This window comes from Natrix helvetica (assembly GCF_964273705.1).
Source record: "Natrix helvetica genome assembly, chromosome: 7".
NCBI classification, from domain to species: Eukaryota; Metazoa; Chordata; class Lepidosauria; order Squamata; family Natricidae; genus Natrix; species Natrix helvetica.
The window spans coordinates 40,558,952-40,582,113 of NC_138558.1; the positions used below are offsets into that span (position 1 = coordinate 40,558,952).

General features: G+C 35.0%; 1 protein-coding gene across 3 annotated transcripts in view; it reads right to left on the reverse strand.

The window, feature by feature from the left end:
* SGCZ (sarcoglycan zeta) overlaps positions 1–23,162 on the reverse strand; it is a gene marked incomplete at its 3' end in the record, with an annotated part of 553,083 nt that overhangs the window by 138,227 nt on the left and 391,694 nt on the right. For 2 of the 3 annotated variants that reach the window (XM_081960172.1, XM_081960170.1), the window contains exon 3: positions 322–423. The exons of the other annotated variant lie outside the window; for it this stretch is intronic. In XM_081960172.1, the coding sequence (XP_081816298.1) occupies positions 322–423 (102 nt within the window). The remainder of the gene's footprint in view (positions 1–321; positions 424–23,162) is intronic. 3 annotated transcript variants of the gene reach the window in all.

A 23,162-nucleotide genomic window follows, 5' to 3' on the forward strand; every position in this document is an offset into this window, starting at 1 on the left:
GTCCAGGGGTGTCCAAACTTGGCAACTTTAAGACTTGTGGACTTCAACTCCCAGAATTCCCCAGCCAGCTGGCTGGGGAATTCTGGGAGTTGAAGTCCACAAGTCTTAAAGTTCCCAAGTTTGGACACCCCTGGTATAGTCAAAAGAATTGGCAGTCACATGACCATTAAGCTTCATGGTTGATTAGTTTGTTAACTTGTTTTTTCTTTAAAAAAAACTCATCTTGTTGGAGGCACTAGCCTGTATAACAGCTTACTCTTTTGAACTAAAATCTTTCATTTTTTTAAAAATGGTAATTGTAGCAAAACAGTTGGAACCTACCTTTCGGGAATGGATTTCTTTCACGTACAACGGAAGTAGAAATTCAGATATCCCTTCAAGTCGAATTCCTTTTTTGGTGACTCTGAGATTTCCCATTCCATCCTGGAAATGATAATACGCAAATATGTCTATTCATGGGTTATTTGAGAAGCTGGAAACTATAAACAATGCACTATTTTCTCCCATTAAAGTTTAAGTCTAGAAGGCTCATTTTAAAAATAGAAATAAAAACTGCTGTTTAATAACACAATATTTATTGTTTGGTCCATTGAGCATAATTAAAAAAAAAACATTCAGTAGATACATTTGGGGGTATAATTTAAAGAACTCATGTTGCTATGCTTTATTGCTACACAGAGGTAACTTGTATGGATCTATATGTATTATCCATCTTTAGCTTGAAAGTCAATATTGAAAACTATAAAAAAGGAAGGGGAAGATGGGCCATATGTTAAGCTCACCAGGCCTTAATACAACCTCTCAGATGGATTCCCCATTGACACTGGATCATCTTTCACTCTAGTAATGATTTGGAGGAAGGTAAACAAATCAGGGGCTGAGACCCCTGCCTTCTAGTTCACTATGAAGTATATATTTCTCTGTGCTCAGTGGACTTGTCCTCCTTCTCATTTCAGATATGGATGGAACACTTTTACTACTTCCTATCAGAAGAACTGCATTTTTACTCTATCCCTTCATTCCTTCACAAATAGGATGGAATAAAAATGATTGTAGAAAGAAAATGGCCAGAGTTAGAACCTGGGAAGCTATCATCTGGCCAAACTCCTCCTTACCCTGCTTTTCAAATATCTAACTGAGAAAAGGAGGAAGAAGTTGCTACTACTTGCACTGTTGTTGGTAAAGTGGCAGATTATTTGTAAGCAGCAACAGATCACATAACATAGGGACAATTGCTCTTCCATCTTTGGCTTCCTCTTCCCTTGAATGCTCCTCTTTTTCTATAACTCCACATCTCTGGGGCAACAAGTTGGACAAGGAGGGATCCAAAAATGGTGTCCAAAGGAAACATCTTCTCAGCCTGCATTCTGTTACTAAGGAAGTATAGCAAGACTATGTTGGCAAGCACATACGACGTCTGTTTTTTAAATTAGAATGATGAAAAACAATATAATAAGTCTTATGCAGACTTGGACAGGACTAGAGGAATTAAATTCAAAAACTGAGAAGAGGTGAAATTCAGATTTCTTTCCCTCTGCTATTGACGTTGTTGAGAATTCTCTCTGGATAAAATTTCAAGGTATTTCTTCTACATTGTTTGTCTTATAACTGGATAAAGCATCAATAGAGTACTGACATTTATACATATTGCATGATTGCTGTACAAACTATAAGTCAGTTTCATGAACAGCACAAAAAAAAAAATTAAAAACCAGATTCAGTGTCCTTCTTCAAAACAGTAGAAGCATGGGCCCTTCTTACTCTTTTCCATCAGAAACATCAATCAACTTTATCAATCAATCAACATCACTCAATCAATTATTCTGGCCTCTTCCTAATAACAACAATTTATGAATATGATTCATATTATAATAACAAAACAAGAGACATATAGGTTTAATGCAAATACAACAATGAGAGAGAAGAACCCTCATTTCTATGTCCCCAGGCTTTTTGTTCCACTGTGTGGCTTCATAAGCCCTGTCAGGCTGCCAGACAGATTGGCATTTGCCACACGATTATGCTTTTCATTTCCGAATGGAAGTGGGCCTAAGATTTATGCAGAACACCTCAGATTTTTTTTAGCAAAAAGGGTCTATAAGGGTATTACAAATGTTGCTGTAGAAGAGGAAGCACAGAAAGACATAGTCCAATGTTTCTACCTCACTTGTCCCATGTGGCAGTTTCTCACAAAGAACAGTGTGCTTATATCTATTCCACCAGGTTCGCCTGGTGTGCCAATTGCGCCCCTTATTGGACCGGGATGCCTTGCGCACAGTCACCCATGCGCTGGTGACATCTCGCCTGGACTACTGCAATGCTCTCTACATGGGGCTTCCCTTGAGATGCACACGGAGACTACAGTTGGTCCAGAATGCGGCCGCGCGGGTGATTATGGGGAGGACTAGGTACTCCCATGTAACACCTCTCCTGCGCGAGCTGCACTGGCTTCCTGTGGTCTATCGGGTGCATTTCAAGGTTCTGGTTATGATCTTTAAAGCGCTCCATGGCACAGGACCTAGTTACTTGCAGGATCGCATCCTGCCCCATACATCCCTACGACCAATCCGCTCACACAGAGAGGGACTTCTCTGGGTGCCGTCTGCTAAACAGTGTCGGGGGGCGACACCCAGGAGCAGGGCCTTCTCTGTGATTGGCCCAGCCCTGTGGAATGACCTCCCCCTTGATATCAGGATTACTTCCGATCTCCGTTCCTTCCGTGTAAAGCTCAAGACCCACCTCTTTCAACTGTCTGGCCTGGCTCAACCGTAGTTTATCCTTTTCCTCCTGACAGTCCTTTTTTAAATTGTATTATTATTTCGGGGTATTTTAATGACTAATTTAATTTTTATTATTATTAATGTAATGTATTTTTAATTATTACCTCCTCCATGCATGTATGTATATGTATGTATATGTGTATATTTTTATGTTTATATGTATGTATGTATATTTTATTGTACGCCGCCCCGAGTCCCTTGCGGAGAGGGTGCGGCTAACAAATTAAATTTCTATTCTATTTCTATTCTATTCTATTCCAGGAATCTTTGAATAAAGGATGTTAAAACATGCCACTCTTTGTAATACTGTGAATTCTCATAGTTCATCTTGTAAACAGAAGAGTTGAGTTCAACCCTTGCCCATCAGAGGTGGTATTCAGGCGGTTTGGACTGGTTCGCCCGAACCGGTAGTGGAAATCGCAGGTAGGCCTGCGATTGTAAAAGATTGAAGATTGTAAAATTGGACCAGTCACTTTATGACCATCTTAAATTATGATCATAACATGCAGGCTACCTTAAAGTCATAGGTCAGGGACTACCTGTAGACTTCTAAAATTAATTCATACCATTATATTTTGAATTTTGTTTTAAATTACTCAGTCTTGCCTAAAATTCACAAATTCTTTTATGGTCTCCTAGCTAACCATACCCAAAAAAGCCAAACTCTGCTTAATTTTGGAGTCTAAACAGATTAGGCCAGGGGATAACAGATGAGAGAATTTAGCTATTCTTCCCTGATCAACAAAAAGCTACAGTGGTTCAATAGAATTTGTTTTTGTGTTAAGTCACAAAGAAAATTCAATAGAAATGCAAATATAAATTGTATAAATTGTAGTGATCAAAAAATGATGACTTTTATTATTTGTCTACTGATTAAGTCAAGCAAGAGGCACTGAAAACCTGAACGGCTTCCTCTTAACAACTGAATAGACTACCCTAAGCATGGGCTTCCAGAATGGGAGCACTAGCGAGGGCAAGCAAAATTGGTCCTAGCAGCAGGGGTCATTCCACAGATAATCAGGGAAAGTGTAACCAGTAAACAAAATATCTGTTATTGCAGTCAGACAGCACAAGCCAACACAATGTTTCCTGAAACAAATATAAGGTGACACTTTCTTCCACCCCAACATATTAAAGCCAACTGAATCTTATTTCAGTATTGACTGCAAGACAGCATCTTCTGCAGCATCAGAGTGCAGCAAAATAGGTTTAGGGGTCGTGGTTGGCTATATAATTTCAGTTTCAAGTCTGTTTTAGAAAGTCTGTTATTTTAAATAGTCATTTTAGATAGTCTTTATTTAGACTTAGATTGTTTATTGCATCATCCATTTCAGACATTAAGATCTATGAGAAAACTTTTTTCTCTCTCATTAAAAAAAATAACATATGGCCTAGGGAAAGAATGAAAAATGATGAGGTTCGTGAGGATTCAATTATTACTTCTGCTAATACCAAAGAACCTTTAAAGCTTTTGGATTGAAAAAAATGGGAACATCAACAAAAAATTCTAAAGACTTGCTAAACGGATTTAATGTAATAGAGATCACATGCAAAACAAAGACCAGAAAAAGTAACTAAGATTGGAAGACAACCAGCTTAATACTGGGATTATTTCTTCCAGCAACACGGAAATAGAAAGTCCGAAGAATATTCCTTTTCCTTTATTCAATAAAAGAAACTGAATAAAGTAGCATTTTATGGTTACCGTTACCCAGAGCAGAGAGACAAGCTAAATGAACACACAAGAGCAAACTTATCTCATGTGGATAATGAAATGATCTTGAGAAGATCATGAGAACAAGTAAGACATGAAAAGAATAACATTCTGATGTTCATACAACTTATATACAGGCATATTTCACAAAATTCGTATGGGTAAAGGTAAAGCGTACAAGTCTTGCTTGTCATTTAAAACATTTTCACTATTCCAATAGTGAAATGGCAGCTGTGGTTTGGAGGGCCTCTGTATAGTTTCATCTTGTGCACTAGTTTTGCCCTTTCCTAGTTTAACAGGCCGTGTTTGCAGTCACTCATGCCCAAGCCCTTTGCCCTTGATGGCAAACCTATGGCATACATGCTGCAGGTGGCACACAGAGCCATATTTGCTGGCACACCAGCCATCAGCTCTGGTGTGCATGTGCGTGCTGGCCATCTGATTTTCACCCTCCCCAGGCTTCAGGAAAACCTCTGGAGGCCAGGAGGGCAAAAAACAGGCCCAATGGGCCAACAGGAAGCTTGGAAAGGATCCATTTCCAGCTTCTGGAAGGCCTCCAGGAGGCTGGGGGATGTCTTTTTCACCCTCCCCAGGCTTCAGGAAAGCCTCCGGAGCCTGGGGAGGGGTCATGTGCACATGCACATGGGGGGGGGGTCACACGCACATGTGCAAATAAGCAGGGAGGATTGAATTGGTGTGGGCACGCATTTGTGTGCAATAGCATGTGCACACACAACTGTGGCACACCAAAGGTTCGCCATCACTGCCCTTAGCACTCCAGATTGGACTACTGCACTATGCTGTACATGGTGATGCCCTTGAAGAGTGTCTAGAAGCTTCAGCTTCAGCTGATACAGAATGCAGAGGTACAGGCAGTTACGTCTATACCTAGAACAGTACATGTTATACTTCGGCTCCATAAGCTTCCCTGGTTGCCAGTTTGTTTTTGGTGAAATTCAAGATGCTAATTTTAATCTTTCAAACCTTTCATGGCATGGGACCAGGCTAGCTATATTTTTGTTACATATATACTCCGTAAATGGAGAACCTACTGATATATATTAAAATGGACTTAGTTTATTTAGAGAAATATATCCATGATTTCCAGCTTTCTAGTTGGATAATAAAGTAAAATGATAAGAATATCAGTAATTATAGGTAATCTATCCTACACCTTATTTTTGTTAGGAAAAATAAAGAATCTTGATAGTTATGCCACTATTAATTGCACAATCAACCAATGACGCAATTGTTATTTGACAGGTGTAGACGCAATAATCGTGTTGACTTTTTAAATCAATATTGTAAAATTATTTGATACTACTGCTGGATAATATGAATTATTACATTCATGCTGGTTTAATTGCAATGCCTTTGGAAATTATTTTTTCATGTATGACCTATAATTGGATGAAAGCTGCTCTTCTAACTTTATGATTCATTTCAAAACAAAACAAAAATGGCTTGGAGTTCTTGTGGTGTCAGTTTTTTAAAAGTTATATTGTCACAAACAGATGGGGAAAAACATACTACTGTGCAGTAGGAAATTGTTTTACACCGATGTAAAACATGAAATACAAAATATCAAAAAGGTTATGGCAATTGTGAAACCTATATATTAAAATGCCATATTCTAGAAAAAAAGATCTATACATTCATTCATACATGAAGATCATAAACTATGACATGTTATATGCAGGCTCAAAATCTGGATTATATCTTGAGTATATAGTTTCTTTATCAGTGATTGCATATCGGAATGATTGTTTAAAACAGATTTTGAATTTAAACATAGTTTTATCAGTCTGTTCCCAATCCGTGCACATTTTCTTCAAATAACACATTAGTCCTATCTTGTACATCAGTTTCATCTTATTTATCAGCATATCAGTTTCTTTTGAGAACATATTTGCTCTCTTTCTGCATTTAAGCTTACAAATACATCTTAGGATGCATGCATTAGTCTCACAACTGCAAACCAAGGTGTTCCCTTTAGAAAAGCAGAGTCAGTGGAATCTTTGCGCATCTGTTATTTGAACTACATAGTAGACCTGTCGCCTACTAAAATAATGCCTTCAGTTGTGAGGTTGTAGTAATTTAAATGTTGCTGATTGTTTCATAATGCACGCATCAGCCTTCATTTACTGTGTGGTCTACAATGGTGCAGAAAGGAAAGGAGAATAACAAAGATTACTGTCAATTCAATGCAATATTGAAGCATTGCAAGTTATCCTTTAATCCCTGACCATGCATGTCAATCTCAGATGTTTACCTCTCTCTGTCTCTCCTGCTCTCTCTCTCTCTCTCCTGCTCTCTCTCTCTCAATCTCTCCCTGCCACTCTCTCTTGTAAAGATCAATATTGGAGTGCACTATGAAACCTCTCCTGTTTAAAATATCTTAATTTGAAATTTACACGACTGGCAGAACGATATTAGCATGTTTGTAATTATCAAAGATATTCTTCTATATGACATCTCAAATTTGTGGAACCTTCTACAATTGAAACTGCTTATCATCACCCACATGAATGAGAGCTTCTGCTCTAAGGAAAAGTGAAATCTGATATGAGCCTTCAAAGGGAACCAGCTACCAGTCCTGATGCGAAGATCCTGTGACAGATGGGTTGTATTCTCAGTTTTGCCTCTCCTTCTCCACCCCCTGCAAGCAAGTTTTGTCCATTTAGAAGACAGTTACCACCTGGTGTTTGAGCAGAACTTTTAGAATGGTAGAGTAAGAGCTGCTAGAAATTAGGGTGGATTTATGTTGCTTGATATTTTAAACTGAATAAGATGTTCTTATATGGTGCATAGAGTGACAAGACTGAAATGGTATTTAACAAACTAACAAAATAAACAAATCAATCAAACAACTAGGAATGATGAATTATCTGTATATCAACAGCAGCCAAGAGAGTTATTACAGAACTGTGGAAAGGCAAATTGACACTTGATGTGCAGCAATGGATTGTTGATGAGTGTTCATTCTGTTTTGTGCGAACAAATTTTCTGGCAAGGAAGAGGATTTGTAAGCAATCCAGTGAAATGTTGTCAAGTTGTTTTGTGTCCAAATATATAGCTTAATGCAATATCTTTATTTTTTTAAAAAAAAAAAACCTTAAATATATTGTGTATACTTGTTATCATGCAAATAATAAATTATTTAATAGTTTTTAAAATGTGCAGGAAAAGGAACATGTTTTGTTTCATGAAATAATTTCTTACTTTCGTAAAGTGGGGTGGGGTGGAATGAGGTTTTCCAAGGGCAAAAATCAATAATTCAAAAACATGCAAAGATAGATCCATCACATATTAAAAAGTATACTTTATAACAGTGTGTGTGTGTATGTGTGTGTGTGTGTGTGTGTATGTAAAATACACACACACAGGCACACACACTCACACACCTAAATCTTGATGTGTTTTAAAGGAAAAAAATTCTGGGGACTTTTTAAAGAGTGAGATATAACAGATGCAAAGCAAACCCAAAAAATCTTACTTCCATCTGTTAAATGCATGCAGATGGTTTAATTGGGAATGATATGATGAGGTGCTGTTCGATGAGCCAGAGAACAGAACCTATCATTCTTTCAAAACATTGCAATAATTTAATAAAATATTATTTTTATGATAAGTATTATCCAGCCAAAATTGAGCTGGATAATCTGATTATATGTACTGTATATGTGCCTAACGAAAGCAGAATGGCTATGCTTCCTCTCAGAAAACTGGCCTGGAAAAGCAAATTGCAAACTGAAGATAGGAACAGACAAGACAATTGGCTCATCAGACTGTTTAGATGAACGTAATGATTTTAATCCTGCTGCGTCTGAAGGAAAAATCTGGGAACCATGTGCATTTAAATTTGATTATATTGTTATGCAATTTGCAACTCAAAATGTGTGCATAAAATCTACAGAAGCCATACATGTTAGACAAAAGCACAGACGAACAATGTCATATGTAAAATTATTTTCATACAAATATTTTTATGTATAGCATTCATACTTACATAAATAGCTCAGCTCGACAGAATTCATTTAGTGAAATGAGAGGTTCAGCAGATTAAAATCAACAGAATCAGCTACCTCTAATGGTTAAAAGTGTTTGAAATATAACTCTTGATATTAAACGCAAATGGAAACACTTTTCTGTAGGAAAATATATAATTCTACTTTTTATTACATATATATGGATGCAATGCCAATTCCACTTTAATGTCTTATTTTAGTGGAACTCAGTTAAATTTGTATTTAGTTCCACCTTATTCAAATCAATAGAATCTTAAAGTACAGTGACTGGTGTGATAAATATGGCCAAATTGTCAAATAATTCATTCTTTCACAATGTTCTCTGCTTATCTAAGAAATGTCTCAGGGTTTAAGGTAAATGAGGAAAAGGTATTCCAGTAGCTGTACTGGAATATTACAAAAATGCTACTTAATTTAGTGACACATTAAATTGATTAAACTTCACTCAAGAAGTTAAAAAAAACTGCATTTGTCAAATGTGATATAGAAGTTATCCCTAACTCTGAACTAATCTGTTAAAATAATCATTTTCTTTTGACTTTATTAAGATTATTCCTTTGCTACTAATGTTTGTCTTGAAAGTTGATGACGCTAATACTTTTTCACAAAATGTAGGCAATTAATTACATTAAGACAATGGTATTAGTCATGATTATTAAATAGTATTTACACTTGATCACACACAAAAACAAATGAGTTATAGGTGGTGGACAGATATAGTAAAATAAAAAGGACAAATAAAGGTAACATAAATGCGTAATTGTGAAATGCTATTGAGATTGTGAGTTTTTATTTAAATCTTCTAACATGAGCCTGAACAACATACCCTGTTATAACTCAGAGTGAGATTTTTAGGAGGAGACTTGTCATTTCCTTAAGATAAAAATCTGAATTATTGGTTCAAAAATAGTATGTCACATAATAGATTAAATTGCACATTATCTTTCTTTTCCTCTTTAAAAATGCAGCATTGACAGAAAGAAAGAATCAGTGGAATTTCAAAGTCTTTCCCCATTTCAGAGAATGTAAAATTACAACCACACACACACAGAGACACGTGTGTGTGTGTGTGTGTGTGTGTAATTTTACATTCTCTGAAATGTGGAAAGCCTTTGAAATTCCACTGATTTTTTTTCTTTCTGTCAATATATGGGCAATGAGAATACAACTGCCTGAAATGGTTTCATCTAGTGGAGATAGTGTATGGAAGAAGAGGGCAGAATAATCCTGAGGAAGAGCGGGAAAAGCCACAACTAGGACAACATTTAGATAAAATAAATCTGAGTCCAGGGCAGAAATATAATTTGAGAAAGCCTCTTAGACATAACACTTCCTGAAGATAAAGAGAGGACGTGGGAAAGGGATATAGGTTCTCTTGCTATAATAATATTATAGTAAAAGTAGTATTACCTTCCACGTCTTTCTTTTCCAGGTTTGCTGTACTTTGGATGGCCCACAACTCCTGAAATATGGAAAAACGTCTCCACCACCACACAAGCCCAAATCCCAACCAATGCAATTTTTTTTATGTAGCATAAGTTTCCAAATTTTATTTTAGAGACACACCAAAACCCAAGGTTCTTCCCTCTCAATACATATTATTTGTATCTTTAGTCGTTTCGCTGTCTTAATATGACTAAAATGTTCTTATAGTTTTTCTATAAATGTCCTATACCGTTAAATAAACATATTTTAAAATACAACCTTGGAAAAAAATCAAAGCTAGATACATATGTCTTGCAGCTTTACCCATTTTTTTAAACTGCCATGCTTGGAAAAGATAAGGAAGCATTAAAAGAACATCAGTGAAGTATTTCAAGGGATTTATCTATATTTTTTCCAGATCAATGTTAAGGCTATCCTCTTTGCTGCTACCAGCATTAGAGTTTGTCCTAACCTGTCCTTGATTCCAAATGTATTTTTATTAGGTTTAATTTATGATGTCACGTTCCCTGACATTCATTGTGAATTTCATTGATTAGCTAAAAGTATGTATACTTTGTTGATTTATAACCACAAATAAATGCTCAGCTGTTTCACAAATATGACAAAATTTATAACAGTCTATCAGCAGTGAAACAGGAAACAAAACTTATTGAAATGAAAAAGCTAAGTGCCTTCATTTCTATATTTTAGGGCTTGAATGTAATATATATATTTTACTGCTCTATACATAAACATAGTGTTGTGAAATAACAGTGCATAAAAAGTGAAGGGCTTGGAAAACAGTTGTTAAAGAACTAGCCATTAAGTTTACCATTTTAATTTTTCCTATACATACTCTGTGACACATTTTGGCCAACATACTTCTATATCAACATAAGTGCTGAACACAAAGGAAATTGCAATAATTTGGTATCTTGAAGATTCAAAAGTTAATGTGTATTGAAATTTAAGCTTTGATTACCATTACATTTATTATTTTAAAGTCTATGTTTCTTCGTTCAAAATCTAAAGGACAACCAACTTCTAGTGAAAAAAAAAAGAGTAGGAATGTTTTAGTCAGATCTATCTGACTATGTTTCTTCCTTCAAAATCTAAAGGACAACCAACTTCTAGTGAAAAAAAAAAGAGTAGGAATGTTTTAGTCAGATCTATCTCAGCTTTCCTTAGATGGGATGACTGCAGAATTTTGTTAGTTCATTTTAAACTGTTAAAGAGGCCCATTATCCAATGTTAATAACATCATGGCTATTCACAGCTAGTGAATTGTTCATCTCTGGTGGCAACAAATCATGACACATAACATTGGGCTACATAGATATGCCTCTAATCTTCTCATGTCTTCCAAAGATGTGCTCATCACCACTGTGACTTGAATCTACCCATCTTGCTGCTGAATCCTGCTTCATCTTCTCTATCCTTCCATCTTCCCCAGCAGTAGAGTCATCTCCAGAGAGTTAAGGTTTTGAATAATATATCTGAAGTGGGTAATTTAAGACTGGTCATTTGTGTCCTGAGGAAGAACTTTGGATTGATTTGTTTGATGAACTATTTAGTTGGGTTTCTTTGGCTGTCCATGGTATTCTCGGGAGTTTTTTTTTTCCAAAACCAATGTTTAATGTTCACTATTGAAAAGCATCAGTACTGTTTATGCCCTACTTTTTCAAAGTCCACGTTTTGCTTCCATAGCGTTTCACAGTAAATACCATTATTCAATTCTGATTGTTATAGGTAAAGACACATTACAGCATCTGAATATCTTTTCAAAGGCCTTCATGGATATTGTTCTAACTCTTGTTACTTTACTGTTGATCCTAGAATGTAAAAACTAAGCATGGCACCAATATCTTCAATGTCAATCTGGGATTAATTGCTGTAATGTTGTCATTAGTTTCATTGTCTTTATATTTAGTTTTAATTCCATTTTCACTATGTTGGATGACCTTAAATGTTATTTTGTCAGCATATAAATTAAGTCTATTATATACTAGTTTGTACGTTATGTTAAGTCTCTTTACTGGATACTGGAATATAGTTTACCACTTCCAAACTGTTGGCCATTGTGTTGTTCTCCAGACTTGTGGTTATAGCTTGGTTAGAATGTTTGCAGATTCCTCTCCTGTTGTTAGCTGTGGTTATTCAATCAGTTCATGTAGGAAAGAACTGGGGTGCTGATTTAACTTCATCGTACAAGATGTTTTTGTAAACAGGACTTCTAGTATCCAATGCTCTGGATGTTTATCTTTTTTTGTAGAGTATTTCAATTCACCCCTTCCATTTTTGTTTGATTTCCTTTGCATCAGTCACTATCTGTCCACTAGTGTCCTTTAGCATACCAACTGGAGGATGAAACTTCTTCCTTGGTTCTGAAGAAGTAGGGGGTGGCATTTTAAGTGTATATTATGACATTTATCTATTTTAAAAAATTGTATGTCTGCCCAACTTAGAACATAACACTTTGAGTGGCTCACAACAACAATAAAATCACAAAACCTGTAAAAACTGCTACACCAGCTTCAGATAATTTGGGATTTGCTTTCAAATCCAATTCAAGGTGAAGCTCATGCAGTGCAGAGAAATTATCCTGCATTTTTTCCTACCACTTCTCATTCAGTTCAATGAAAGTAAAGTTACTTTTCAAACTTCTTCCAATGAAGAAAATAATTATGGTTAATTGTCATAGACAGAATTTGTTATGCTCTTACTTATTTAACTATGAGATGGCAAAGATGACTTTATGTATACTGTTTCTTTCAATGTGTACTCAAGAGTTGCATGTTGCATAAATAAACAAAATGTATGGGAAAACGGAATAAGATTATGAAACAATATTTCTCTAACATGCACTTTTGATTGCGATTTAAAATGATCTGACCAGGTAAGTATATATAATGACTATAACTGCTTTAATTAATTGTTTTAATAACATTTAATTCACTACAATTGCTTTAATCCATCAATTAATTATTTATTTAGACATTATGTACTGCAAACTGCTGAAGCTTCCTAGCCATTTAAAATAAATTGCTTCTAAATAATAATAATAAAAATATGTTAATAATAAGGTACTAAAAATGTCTTGAAGAGAAACCAATTCTGGTCTTTAATCAGCAGAGGCATGTTTATGAACTTGTTGTTCAAAATGCTGATTAAAATGACGTTCCTCTACACTCACTAATTCTCATCACATTTCCTGGAAGAAAAGTATGGGCAACCCTTCAGTTCCATTGTTGTTCCAATAAGGACCTGAGAAATGTCAAAGAGGAATCAGTGTACTACAAGACATGGGGGCGATTTTACCATTGGCTAGAAAAGAGATACAAATAGAAAGAGAAAGGAACAAAGTATAAAATAAATAACTCAGATGGCACATTATTAGATTGGGAGGGGGTAAGAAAGTATTAAAATGCAAGTATACAAGTTAAAATGATACAAGTGGAATTAATATTAGACATAAAAGGTAATAAAGAAAATTATTTGTATGAAAACATAAAGTTGGGATTGCTGAAATGCTACCCCGAGAACCTATCAGAAATTAAATAAGCAAGGGCAACAATGGAAAGGAGGGAGGATGAGGAGGGAAAGGAAGAAAGGGAAAAGCAGAGGAAGTAAGGGAGGGGAATTAAGAGTAGGAGAGAGGGGAAGAAGGAGGAGAAGGGGGAGGGGGGAAGAAGGGGGAGAAGGGGGAGGAGGGGAGGGGGGAAGAGAGGGGAAGAAGAAAGAAGGAAGGAGAGGAGGAAAGAAGGCAGAGAAGGGAGGTTGAGAAGATGGAAGGAGCAAGGTTGTTGCAAAATAAGATGGAGGCACGGGGTGGCAAGAAAGTGACCCAAATTGTATTTTATATATATATATACATATTATACACACACACACACACACACACGTGTGTGTGTGTGTGTGTGTGTGTGTGTGTAAAAATAATCATAGAGACTAATGATGAATGGATAAATGTTAATAGCAATTATAAGAATGTATATTTGTGAATGAATTTGAAAGGGAAAAATAAAAATAAAACTTTTTAAAAAAGAATCTGAGAAATGTCATCCGAGATGAACCAACATGCTTCCTGATTTACAAGAAGATTGAAATCTGCACCTTGCTTCAAAAGTTTTAAATATAGCATGTTTTTCCTAGCCTATTATTTCTCTAATAAACTGTTTTGCAAAGAAGAGTGTTTTCATTGGCTAAAGATGCAGTGCCTTCTGTGGCTTTTGAAAAAGACGTAACAGCCAGGTTCGAATCCCAGTAAGGGTATGGCTAGCTGATGAGAGCTAATTAGCTCGAAATAGATCTATACTAGTCTCCCTTTATTTATCAGTACAAATACAATATATATATATATATATATATATATATATATATATATATATATATATATATATATATATATATATATATATATATATATATATATATATATATATATATATATATATATATATATATATATATATATGTTGTATTTGTGCTGATAAAATGGTCATACCAGGGGTTGTAACACAAACACACACACACATATATATATATGCTGGTTTTGTTGTATTCAGGTCTTTTCCCGTGTAAGGTTGAGATTGTCTTTGCAACGTTTCGGCAGGATCTCACGCTTGAAGATGGCAGGTGAGATCCTGCCGAAACGTTGCAAAGACAATCTCAACCTTACACGGGAAAAGACCCGAATACAACAAAACCAGCATACCTACACCCGTGAAAATCTATGAAAACAAACATATATATTTTATACAAGAATACCACTCTTCTGCCCACACTTAATGCTTTGGGTTTCTCATCTTTTGCACTCCATTCTGATACTCTGTTCTAGTAATGCTTTGCTAGTTAAGTCTTTAAATTAGTTAGATGCTTCTGCTAGCAGACTTCTCTTCTAAAATAAGCAGAAGGTTGCTAAATTCTGTTCATCCTCCTTGCTATAAGGAATATTGAAATTAATACTATTGTGTGTTGCTATTACATTACTATATATTACATTGCTATATATTCTACCATTTCATTGCTTTTTGTAGTACATTTTGTAATTTACAGATTTTTGATTGTAAATCGTCCTGCCATATCTCCAGTTCAGGATATTGAATTGGGAAATTCAGAACTTGCTCTCTTATCATCTTTGGGGGTGTATATTTCTTCTTTTTCTTCCTTTGTTGTGTGACTACAAAAACAACAAATAGCCAAGGCCCCCTCCCCTCTCATTCTCCTTAGATCATCAATTTTTTTAGTACCTATTGTTAACTGGCTTTTAGTATTGTTATTCAGAAGCAATTTATTTTAAATAGATAAACGGCTTCAGTCATTTGCAGTACATAAAGTCTAAATAAATAACTTTTCAAAACCTCGGTCCAAAAATTCTGTATAGATCTATTCATTACTATGCAAGCACAGTACATCCAAATCTAGGCAAACATTTGCATAAGGTAAAAGAAGAGGAAAATATGCATTGCCTGGATCCCCAACTGACTCTTCTCACAGATGCTCTTTTGGACAAGAGTGATGTAGAATCTGGTTCTGTGTTCTTTGAAATAAATGACTTCTGCCACTCATCACTTTTATTCTTCAGTGCTATTTACTATTAATTATTTATTTGATTAAGCCATTTAAATATTGGATATAAAATGCTGAACAAATATTGGATACTGGGCTAATTTTGAACTTCCACATTGCATTCCACATTGAAATTCCACATTGCAAAGCATTATAGTTCTTCAACATTTTATTACTTTCTGCAGTTTACAGACCAGATTGGATAAACTGTCAGACATACTATTAAGAGCAGTTAATTTCATGGTGTTGAAATAATCCATTGAATCACCCAGTTTTCTCTGTGTAGTCTTGTTTTTTTTTTTATTAATTTTGAGACAAGTTTTCTCAATCTTCTGCCCCAATGCTGCCCATTTCATTCAAAAATGGACCTGGAGTTTACTGAGGATGTAGATAAAATTAGCTTCTAATGCCTTATTTTTGTTTTCTCTTCCTCTATTTTGAATTGGGAAGATGCAATTTGTTCTCCATGTGCAAGATATTATGTCAACTCCAGATTCCATCAGGCAACAGCTACGTCTCAATATATCATTATTTTACTGCCTTTTTGAGATTAGAGAGAGGAAAAAGGAGAAATATCATTGTTCCCCCAAACATGGGTTTGTTGAAAACAAATCAAGCCAGACAAACCTTATCACATTCTTTAACAAGCTAAATTGGTGGATCAAGGAAATACTGTAGACATAGTTTACTTAGGGTTCAGTAAGGCAAAGTAGACCACAGCCTACTTCTATGTAAAATGTGTAATAGGCAGCATCACCATCAGATGCATTCATAGCAGATTGACCAATCATACTCAATGTGTAGTTCTCAATGGAACTAGATCTAAATGGTGAGAAGTATGCAACTGAGTACCTCAAGATCTGCCTTAGGCCCAGTACATTTTAACATGTTCATAAATGATTTAGATGAACGGATAGAAGGGGAACTCATCAAATTTACAAACAAGCAAGCTGGGGAGAATAGCCAACACCTTAGAAGATAGACTCAAGAGCCAGAAGGACCTTGACAGACTTGAACACTGAGATCTACCCAACAAAATGCAATTCAGTGGTGAGAAATGTAAGGTCTTATGCTTAAGCAATAAAAGTCAAATACACAGGTATACAATAGGTGGTGCCTGGCTCAATAGTAGCAACTATGAGAGGTATCCAGGAGTCTTAGTGGACAGCCACTTAAGTATGAGGCAGCAATGAACTGTAGTTGCCTCAAGAGCCAATGCAGTCCAAGGCTGCATAATCAGTGGGATAGTATCAAGATCATATTAAGTGTAAAGAAAATTTGTATAAAATGTTTTATAGGTAGCACTTACCACTGGCAAGATTAGCAAAAGATATTTAAAAATATGTCCACCAAATGTTGAAAATGTAATAAAAAACAGGTACATATTACCACCTGTGATGGACATGCCCAAAAGCAAAAAATTTTTGGGAGAAAATGCATATGTGGTTAGAAAAAATGTTAAGACATCATATAGATTTTAAGCCAGAACTAGTTTTATTAGGCATAATACCAGAAAAGTATGATAAAGAAAATATATATTTGATATTACATGTTTTAACAGTTTTAACAATATTATGTAAATACAAGAATTATATTTACATAATATTGGAAAAGCGAGGGAACACCTACAGAAGAAGATATAATTTAAAAACATTGGACTGTGTAGAAATGGATAGATTAACACTGAAGATAAAAGAAAAAGAAGAAACAGAGTATTTTCGAACTTGGAACTTATTTTATCAATGGTTGGACAACAGAGGTAGAAATTAGGAACTTAAGATGTAAACAAATTGATCCAGATAGTACACTGTTCTATGGTTGCAGAAACTGGTTATGTCTAGTTTAATGAAGAGAAGGACTGGGGGTGACCTAATAGAAGTCTTCCAATATTTGAGGAATTGTTATAGATAAGTTGACCTATTCTCCAAATCACCTGTTCTCTCTGTCAATCCTGATTGTAAATGTTGTCTTTCATTTCCCCTTTATTATTTTACATTGCTGGTGGTTGACCGAATAAATAAATAAAATCCAAAATATTTCAAAGCTCCTGAGAGTAAGACTAAAAGTAATGGGTGGAATGAGAGCTACAACCTAGAATTAAGAATTTTCTGACAGTGAAAACAAGTGGAATGGTTTACATTTAGAAGTTGTCGGTGCTCCATCAATGGAAGTTTTTTAAAAAAGATGTGACAGCCATTATTCCAAAATGGCATAGGGTGTCCTGATTGAGCTGAATAGAATACCTACAAGGTGTCTTCAACTCTGTTATTCTGTAGTCTGTACTTTCCTTTGACACCCAGAAGTGAATTGTAATATGCACTGTCCCCAGAAAAATTGCTCCACGGAGGATCCTTCTGCTATGAACAAGGGAGAACTAACTTCAGGTAGGTTATTTCTACCTTTATTTCAAGCTTATTTCTTTTTTTTTCGACATCTATGCTCCCTTTATTTGATATAACTAAACAGCCAATTCCAGTGAGCATTTCCCATATTATTTCTATAAACTCTTACTAAAGGATGGCACAGTGTTATGGTTGATTCAGGATTGAAATGACTTTAATTTAAATATATATATACTATTTAACATCCCCCCCAACAACAATACATTGTGAATGCATGAAGTCTAAAGTAAGCAGATGAAAAATGAATTCTGTTATATCTTCAAACTTGAACTAATATAGCTATATTTATGAAGAGTGTCAAAAAATGATTCCAAACATGAATGAGAAATTTTCAGGAAACTACTGACATTACATGAGGCATTTTAGAAACATTTAACCATGTATATAAGCTATTGTTTCCATATAATCTGTTTAAATTTCACAATTATGCAACAAAAATAGAAGACAAACAGACATTGTAGTATACATCAGTGGTGGGATACGATCGGTACGCCCTGGTACAGGCGTACCGGTGCCTGCTGGGAGCACCAGATACCATTCCGGTATGGTGCTCCAGAGGGTCCACCCACCCGCCCACCCTCCTTACCTGTATTTGAGCTGATCAGGGCTTCCGTGCACGCAGACGTAGTGTATGGCGCCTGTGCGATGCTCCGCCGAGCAGCTGGAGCATCACGGAGTGTCACGGGTGGTAAGCATGCATGCGCGTGCTGCATGTGTGCATGGGGTGGACACCCGGCCCTGTTGCACTGTACCAGTTGCACCGGGATCTGGAACCCACCACTAGTATACATGCACCTCTAATTGTGCTGTGAATCTCTGTTGCTGTTTTTCTCAGCTTTCATGACTTCAACATGTATAGACCAACTCCCACGTTGGCTGGGGAATTCTGTGTTTTAAATTCCATGCATTTTAAAGTTGCCTCAGTTGAGAAAACACTATTCTACTGAAATGTGCCTGCAAGAACTGAGTTACAATTTGTATGTTCATCTATGCCTTTGTCCTTGTATAAATCTACTCCACAAGGAATTGCACCTCAGCTAATATACCCTAAATGTATAAAATTCAATTTGTTTCTAACATCATTAAGCATGTGAATCACTAATGTGTTAGGTCACAAAATTGGGTCATCCAAAATCTCTATCAATTTTAATATCAATTCAGAAAGCAGATCAATAGAATTGTGTTCTATCCCTTCTATACTTTATTTTTTTTTTATCTTAGCTCTTCTGGGAAAATCATAAGTAGGGGTATTTCCCCATACCATAGCTTTCCACTTATTCCCAATCCCTTAAAAGCCTGTTTCAGTGAGCATGCAGGTTTCTTCACATCACTCTCAAAATGCTAATAGACAAGATACATCATGTACTAATCAGTTTTTCTGGCAGTTGATCAATAAAATGTAAAATAATTGATTCACACCCTAAATTGCCATGGGTCCTGGACTAAGAAATTCTCCTTACCTCCAATCCAAAAGGTAGGAAGACAAGTCAAGTCAAGACAAGATAAGACATTGTTAGTGTCACTTTACACTCATTTTCAATACCCATGTTGCCTTACACTCATTTTTCAAGATCCATTTTGTCTGGCATTTGCAATAAATAGTTCGATAAAACATTATGGCCATGAAGTCATACCTTCTGTTTCTATTAAAAAACTTACTAGATGTGTTGTGAAAGAAGAGCATGGTAGCACTTTTCAGAGTACAGTCTTGGTATATTGTGAAAAGTGGAAATTGTAATTGGTTTATAGCTCATTTTAACCTAGAGATTGGTAAAGTTGGTAACTTTAATTTTATTTGTTAATCTTTGATTAGTCTGGATAATATATGTGAGTCTGAAAAATTACAATATTATGGCCTTGCACGTCATTATGTAGTATATTTGGATAGATATTATTGGTATAAGTGTCCAGTCGATCACTGTTTTACATTCTATAATTCACTAATCTTTATATAATTTTAAAATATTTTGTGGGATACAGTTAATAAAAGTTCTAAACATGAAAATGTTTAAAGGAAACAGTCCCTTTTTTCTCTACATGGTAGGGTATGAAAAAAACCTCTTAGATAGCTTGTGCAGGACTAATGACATATATTCCCTTACTTATGAAATTTAAATCAGCTAAGAGATACATGTGGATTTGATATGGTATCTGAGAAATAGAAAATGAAATAAAAAATGAAATGTAAATAATGTTAATTTTCATTTTTTAATGTCTCACTCTATGGCTTTGAGTATGGAAGTACATTAACAAATAAATAAAATGTTGGATTCTGTACTCTACAACTTCAGATCCAATGTTTACTGAACTAAGGAAATCTGAAAAGGAACTGTGAAGAACAATTCTCACAGACCTTACTTGATCAGCGTTATGCTTAATTTAAGCAAGTAAAAATCTAGCTTGTTTTAGACTTCTCTACATAAAATGTGGCTCTAGAGTTACGCCCCCAAAATCGAGAGATTAACTTGCATAGAATATGCAAGATTCTCTGTAACACAAAGACTTGTTTGGCAAATGCACAAGGGATCTTTGTCAATTAAAAATTGCTCACTGGGAAAAGACTGTAATTGTTGCACTTGCTGAATCTAGAGTGCACCTTACAGGATGTATATATCTAATAGTGAAAGATAGATACAGAGACAAGTGCCTAAAACATGGATTAGGGTATGCAAGCAACAATACAAAGCTTGTCTTTATATATTCATTTACTCTGTAAGATCACTTAATATCATTAAGAAAGAAAAATAAATGAGAACAGAGGCAGATACGCACTGAGCAACTATTACCTTTGAACTTTAATTATTTTATTTGTTTTAACAGCCTCGTATTGAAATCCAGTATTTCTATGGCTTTTATGCTTTAACTGTATACCACCCAGGGCCACTCTTTTTTAGATCAACTTAGTCAAGGCAAGAGTTTGTTTTTTAGCCTTGTGCATGCTAAACAATATATGAGCTTACTTACTGAACAAACTGCAATGTGATAATGACTCACCAAACCTCATAGTAATTGAAGTCATAAAAGTTGTCTCTGAACCAGTCTACCTATTAGAATATCATCACCTCTAAAAACTAGACAGGAAAGTTGTGGCCACTGGTTCCCTAATCAATCCCTCCAGGCACCGATCACAGCAAATGGTTCATAAGGGAAGTTACAAACTTCATAGTATCTTGAAGCTGCAATGAAATTCACATCCATAGATCAAACACACCATGCCCACTAACAATCTGGAAGCCCAATAGGGTGAGAGGCATCTGTATCACTAGAATGTTCCATAAGTCAAGCAGGCCCATTTTTAAGACCCACTAAGAGTTCCTTTCATTGTAGGACTTGCAGCTTGATTACCCTATCAGATCTAGTGAGATGAGCAGAAATCATCAGACATATAGTAGTCGGTCCACAAGCCACACAGCCCTATGATACATAGGGTTTTAAAGAAGACAAACAGCACTTTGAATTTATCCATCATATTTAACATATATTACATCCATCTCTCAAGTGACTCTGGGTGCCACACAACAAAGCTAAAAGCATAATTAAATAACAAAGCATAATTAAATAAATAAAAACAAATTAACATTCTCTCTCTCTGCCTTTTGTAATTTTAAGGTTAATAATATATTAATATAAAATAATACACAATAATATTTTAATACATAAAATATTATAATTTAATATGTAAAATTTATATTTTAATACGTAAAATACCATCAACAAAAACATAATAAAAAGAGATTAGGTAAACAGGATATGTTAATTACCAAGGACTTCTTTTTCTTTTTCTTTCTGTTTTTTTGGGGGGATGTGTGTGTTAAATCTTCAATTTGATCTGTCCTTCTTTGGCTTCTGTTTAATAATATTTAAACTTCCAACCTAGTTTTTTGTACCATTTATCCCCAGGGATAGTTATATGCAAAATTACAAGTATTTTATGCTTTGTCATGTATGCAATGTTGTGTTTCTGTCCATGTTTTTAATCTAATAAATACACTTAATACCATTTTGATTGAAGAATTCCATGGTAAAACCTAAAGATTTTCAAGAAAAGAATTTCACTTTCCAAATATAGTCAACAGAGAATAAGAAAATTACAGATTTAGGTTTTGTCACTGAATATATAGGAAAAACACAGAGAAAACCAAAAGGAAAAAAAAATCAATATCACCATTGTCAACCAAAATTTATCTATCTGAAAAGAAATTTGCAAATGATTGGAATAAAAAATTAGTATATTTTCATCAGCCAGATATATTTGTGGGTACAACTAGATATAAAACAATATTTTTTTCTGTCACTTTAATAATGAAACATTGATTTGTATCCCCAAATATAAAAGACAAAATTAAATGTTGTAAACATATTTAAACTCATATGCCAAGAAAAATGAAGACTGACAGATGTTTTAAATTTATTGTGCAATCTGAAACAAGTTATAGGAAATAGTGACTGTTAATAATATGACTGAACATTTCCAATCATGCTAGAATAAAAAGCAATTACTGCAATGCACAAAATACCCGAGGTGCATTATCCATGCACTTGGAAGTAAATTTCACTCATTTCAGTGGAAGTTACTTAACAGGAGTTATTCTTACTTCTGAACAGACCTGCATATCGTGCCCATTATTGCGTTTCGAAAAGCTTAATATGCGTTCTGAAAAAAGTAACATTTGCTTGGAAATGGCTTGGCACTCATTTTGGTGTTTCTTCTTTCTTCACTAGACAATATCATTCACAAATCAAATCATACAGATTTACAAAATACTGCTTTGAAACCTTTCTTAACTTTTTTTTGCAAGAGCAGTTTCATTCTTTCTACTTTCTTGTGGCTCAGGTTTGTGATCTGACAGTTGAGAGAGAGAATGAGACTAAAAGAAAGGAAAAAGAAAAAATAGAAAAAGACAGTATGTGGGCCAGAAGAATTGTGGTGTCGAGAATATGTATTACAAGGTACCTGACACTATAGGTGGTGCTGAGCTCCCTCCTGATTAGATTTTGTCCAGATATTATTTTAAGTATATCTGAAACTATGGTATAATTTGCATAGAGCTAAAAGATGGTGGAAATATAGAGGCAATTTCAAGTTTCATTTGTAAACACAGTTCTACTGTTTTGATTAGTGATAGTAGATATGTCCAATGAAGGTACTCAAAAGCCATATATACATCTGGGAATCTAGTAGTTACAATATGTATTATGCTAATTAATCTGAAAATTGGATCTAATATAACCATGAAATTATGTT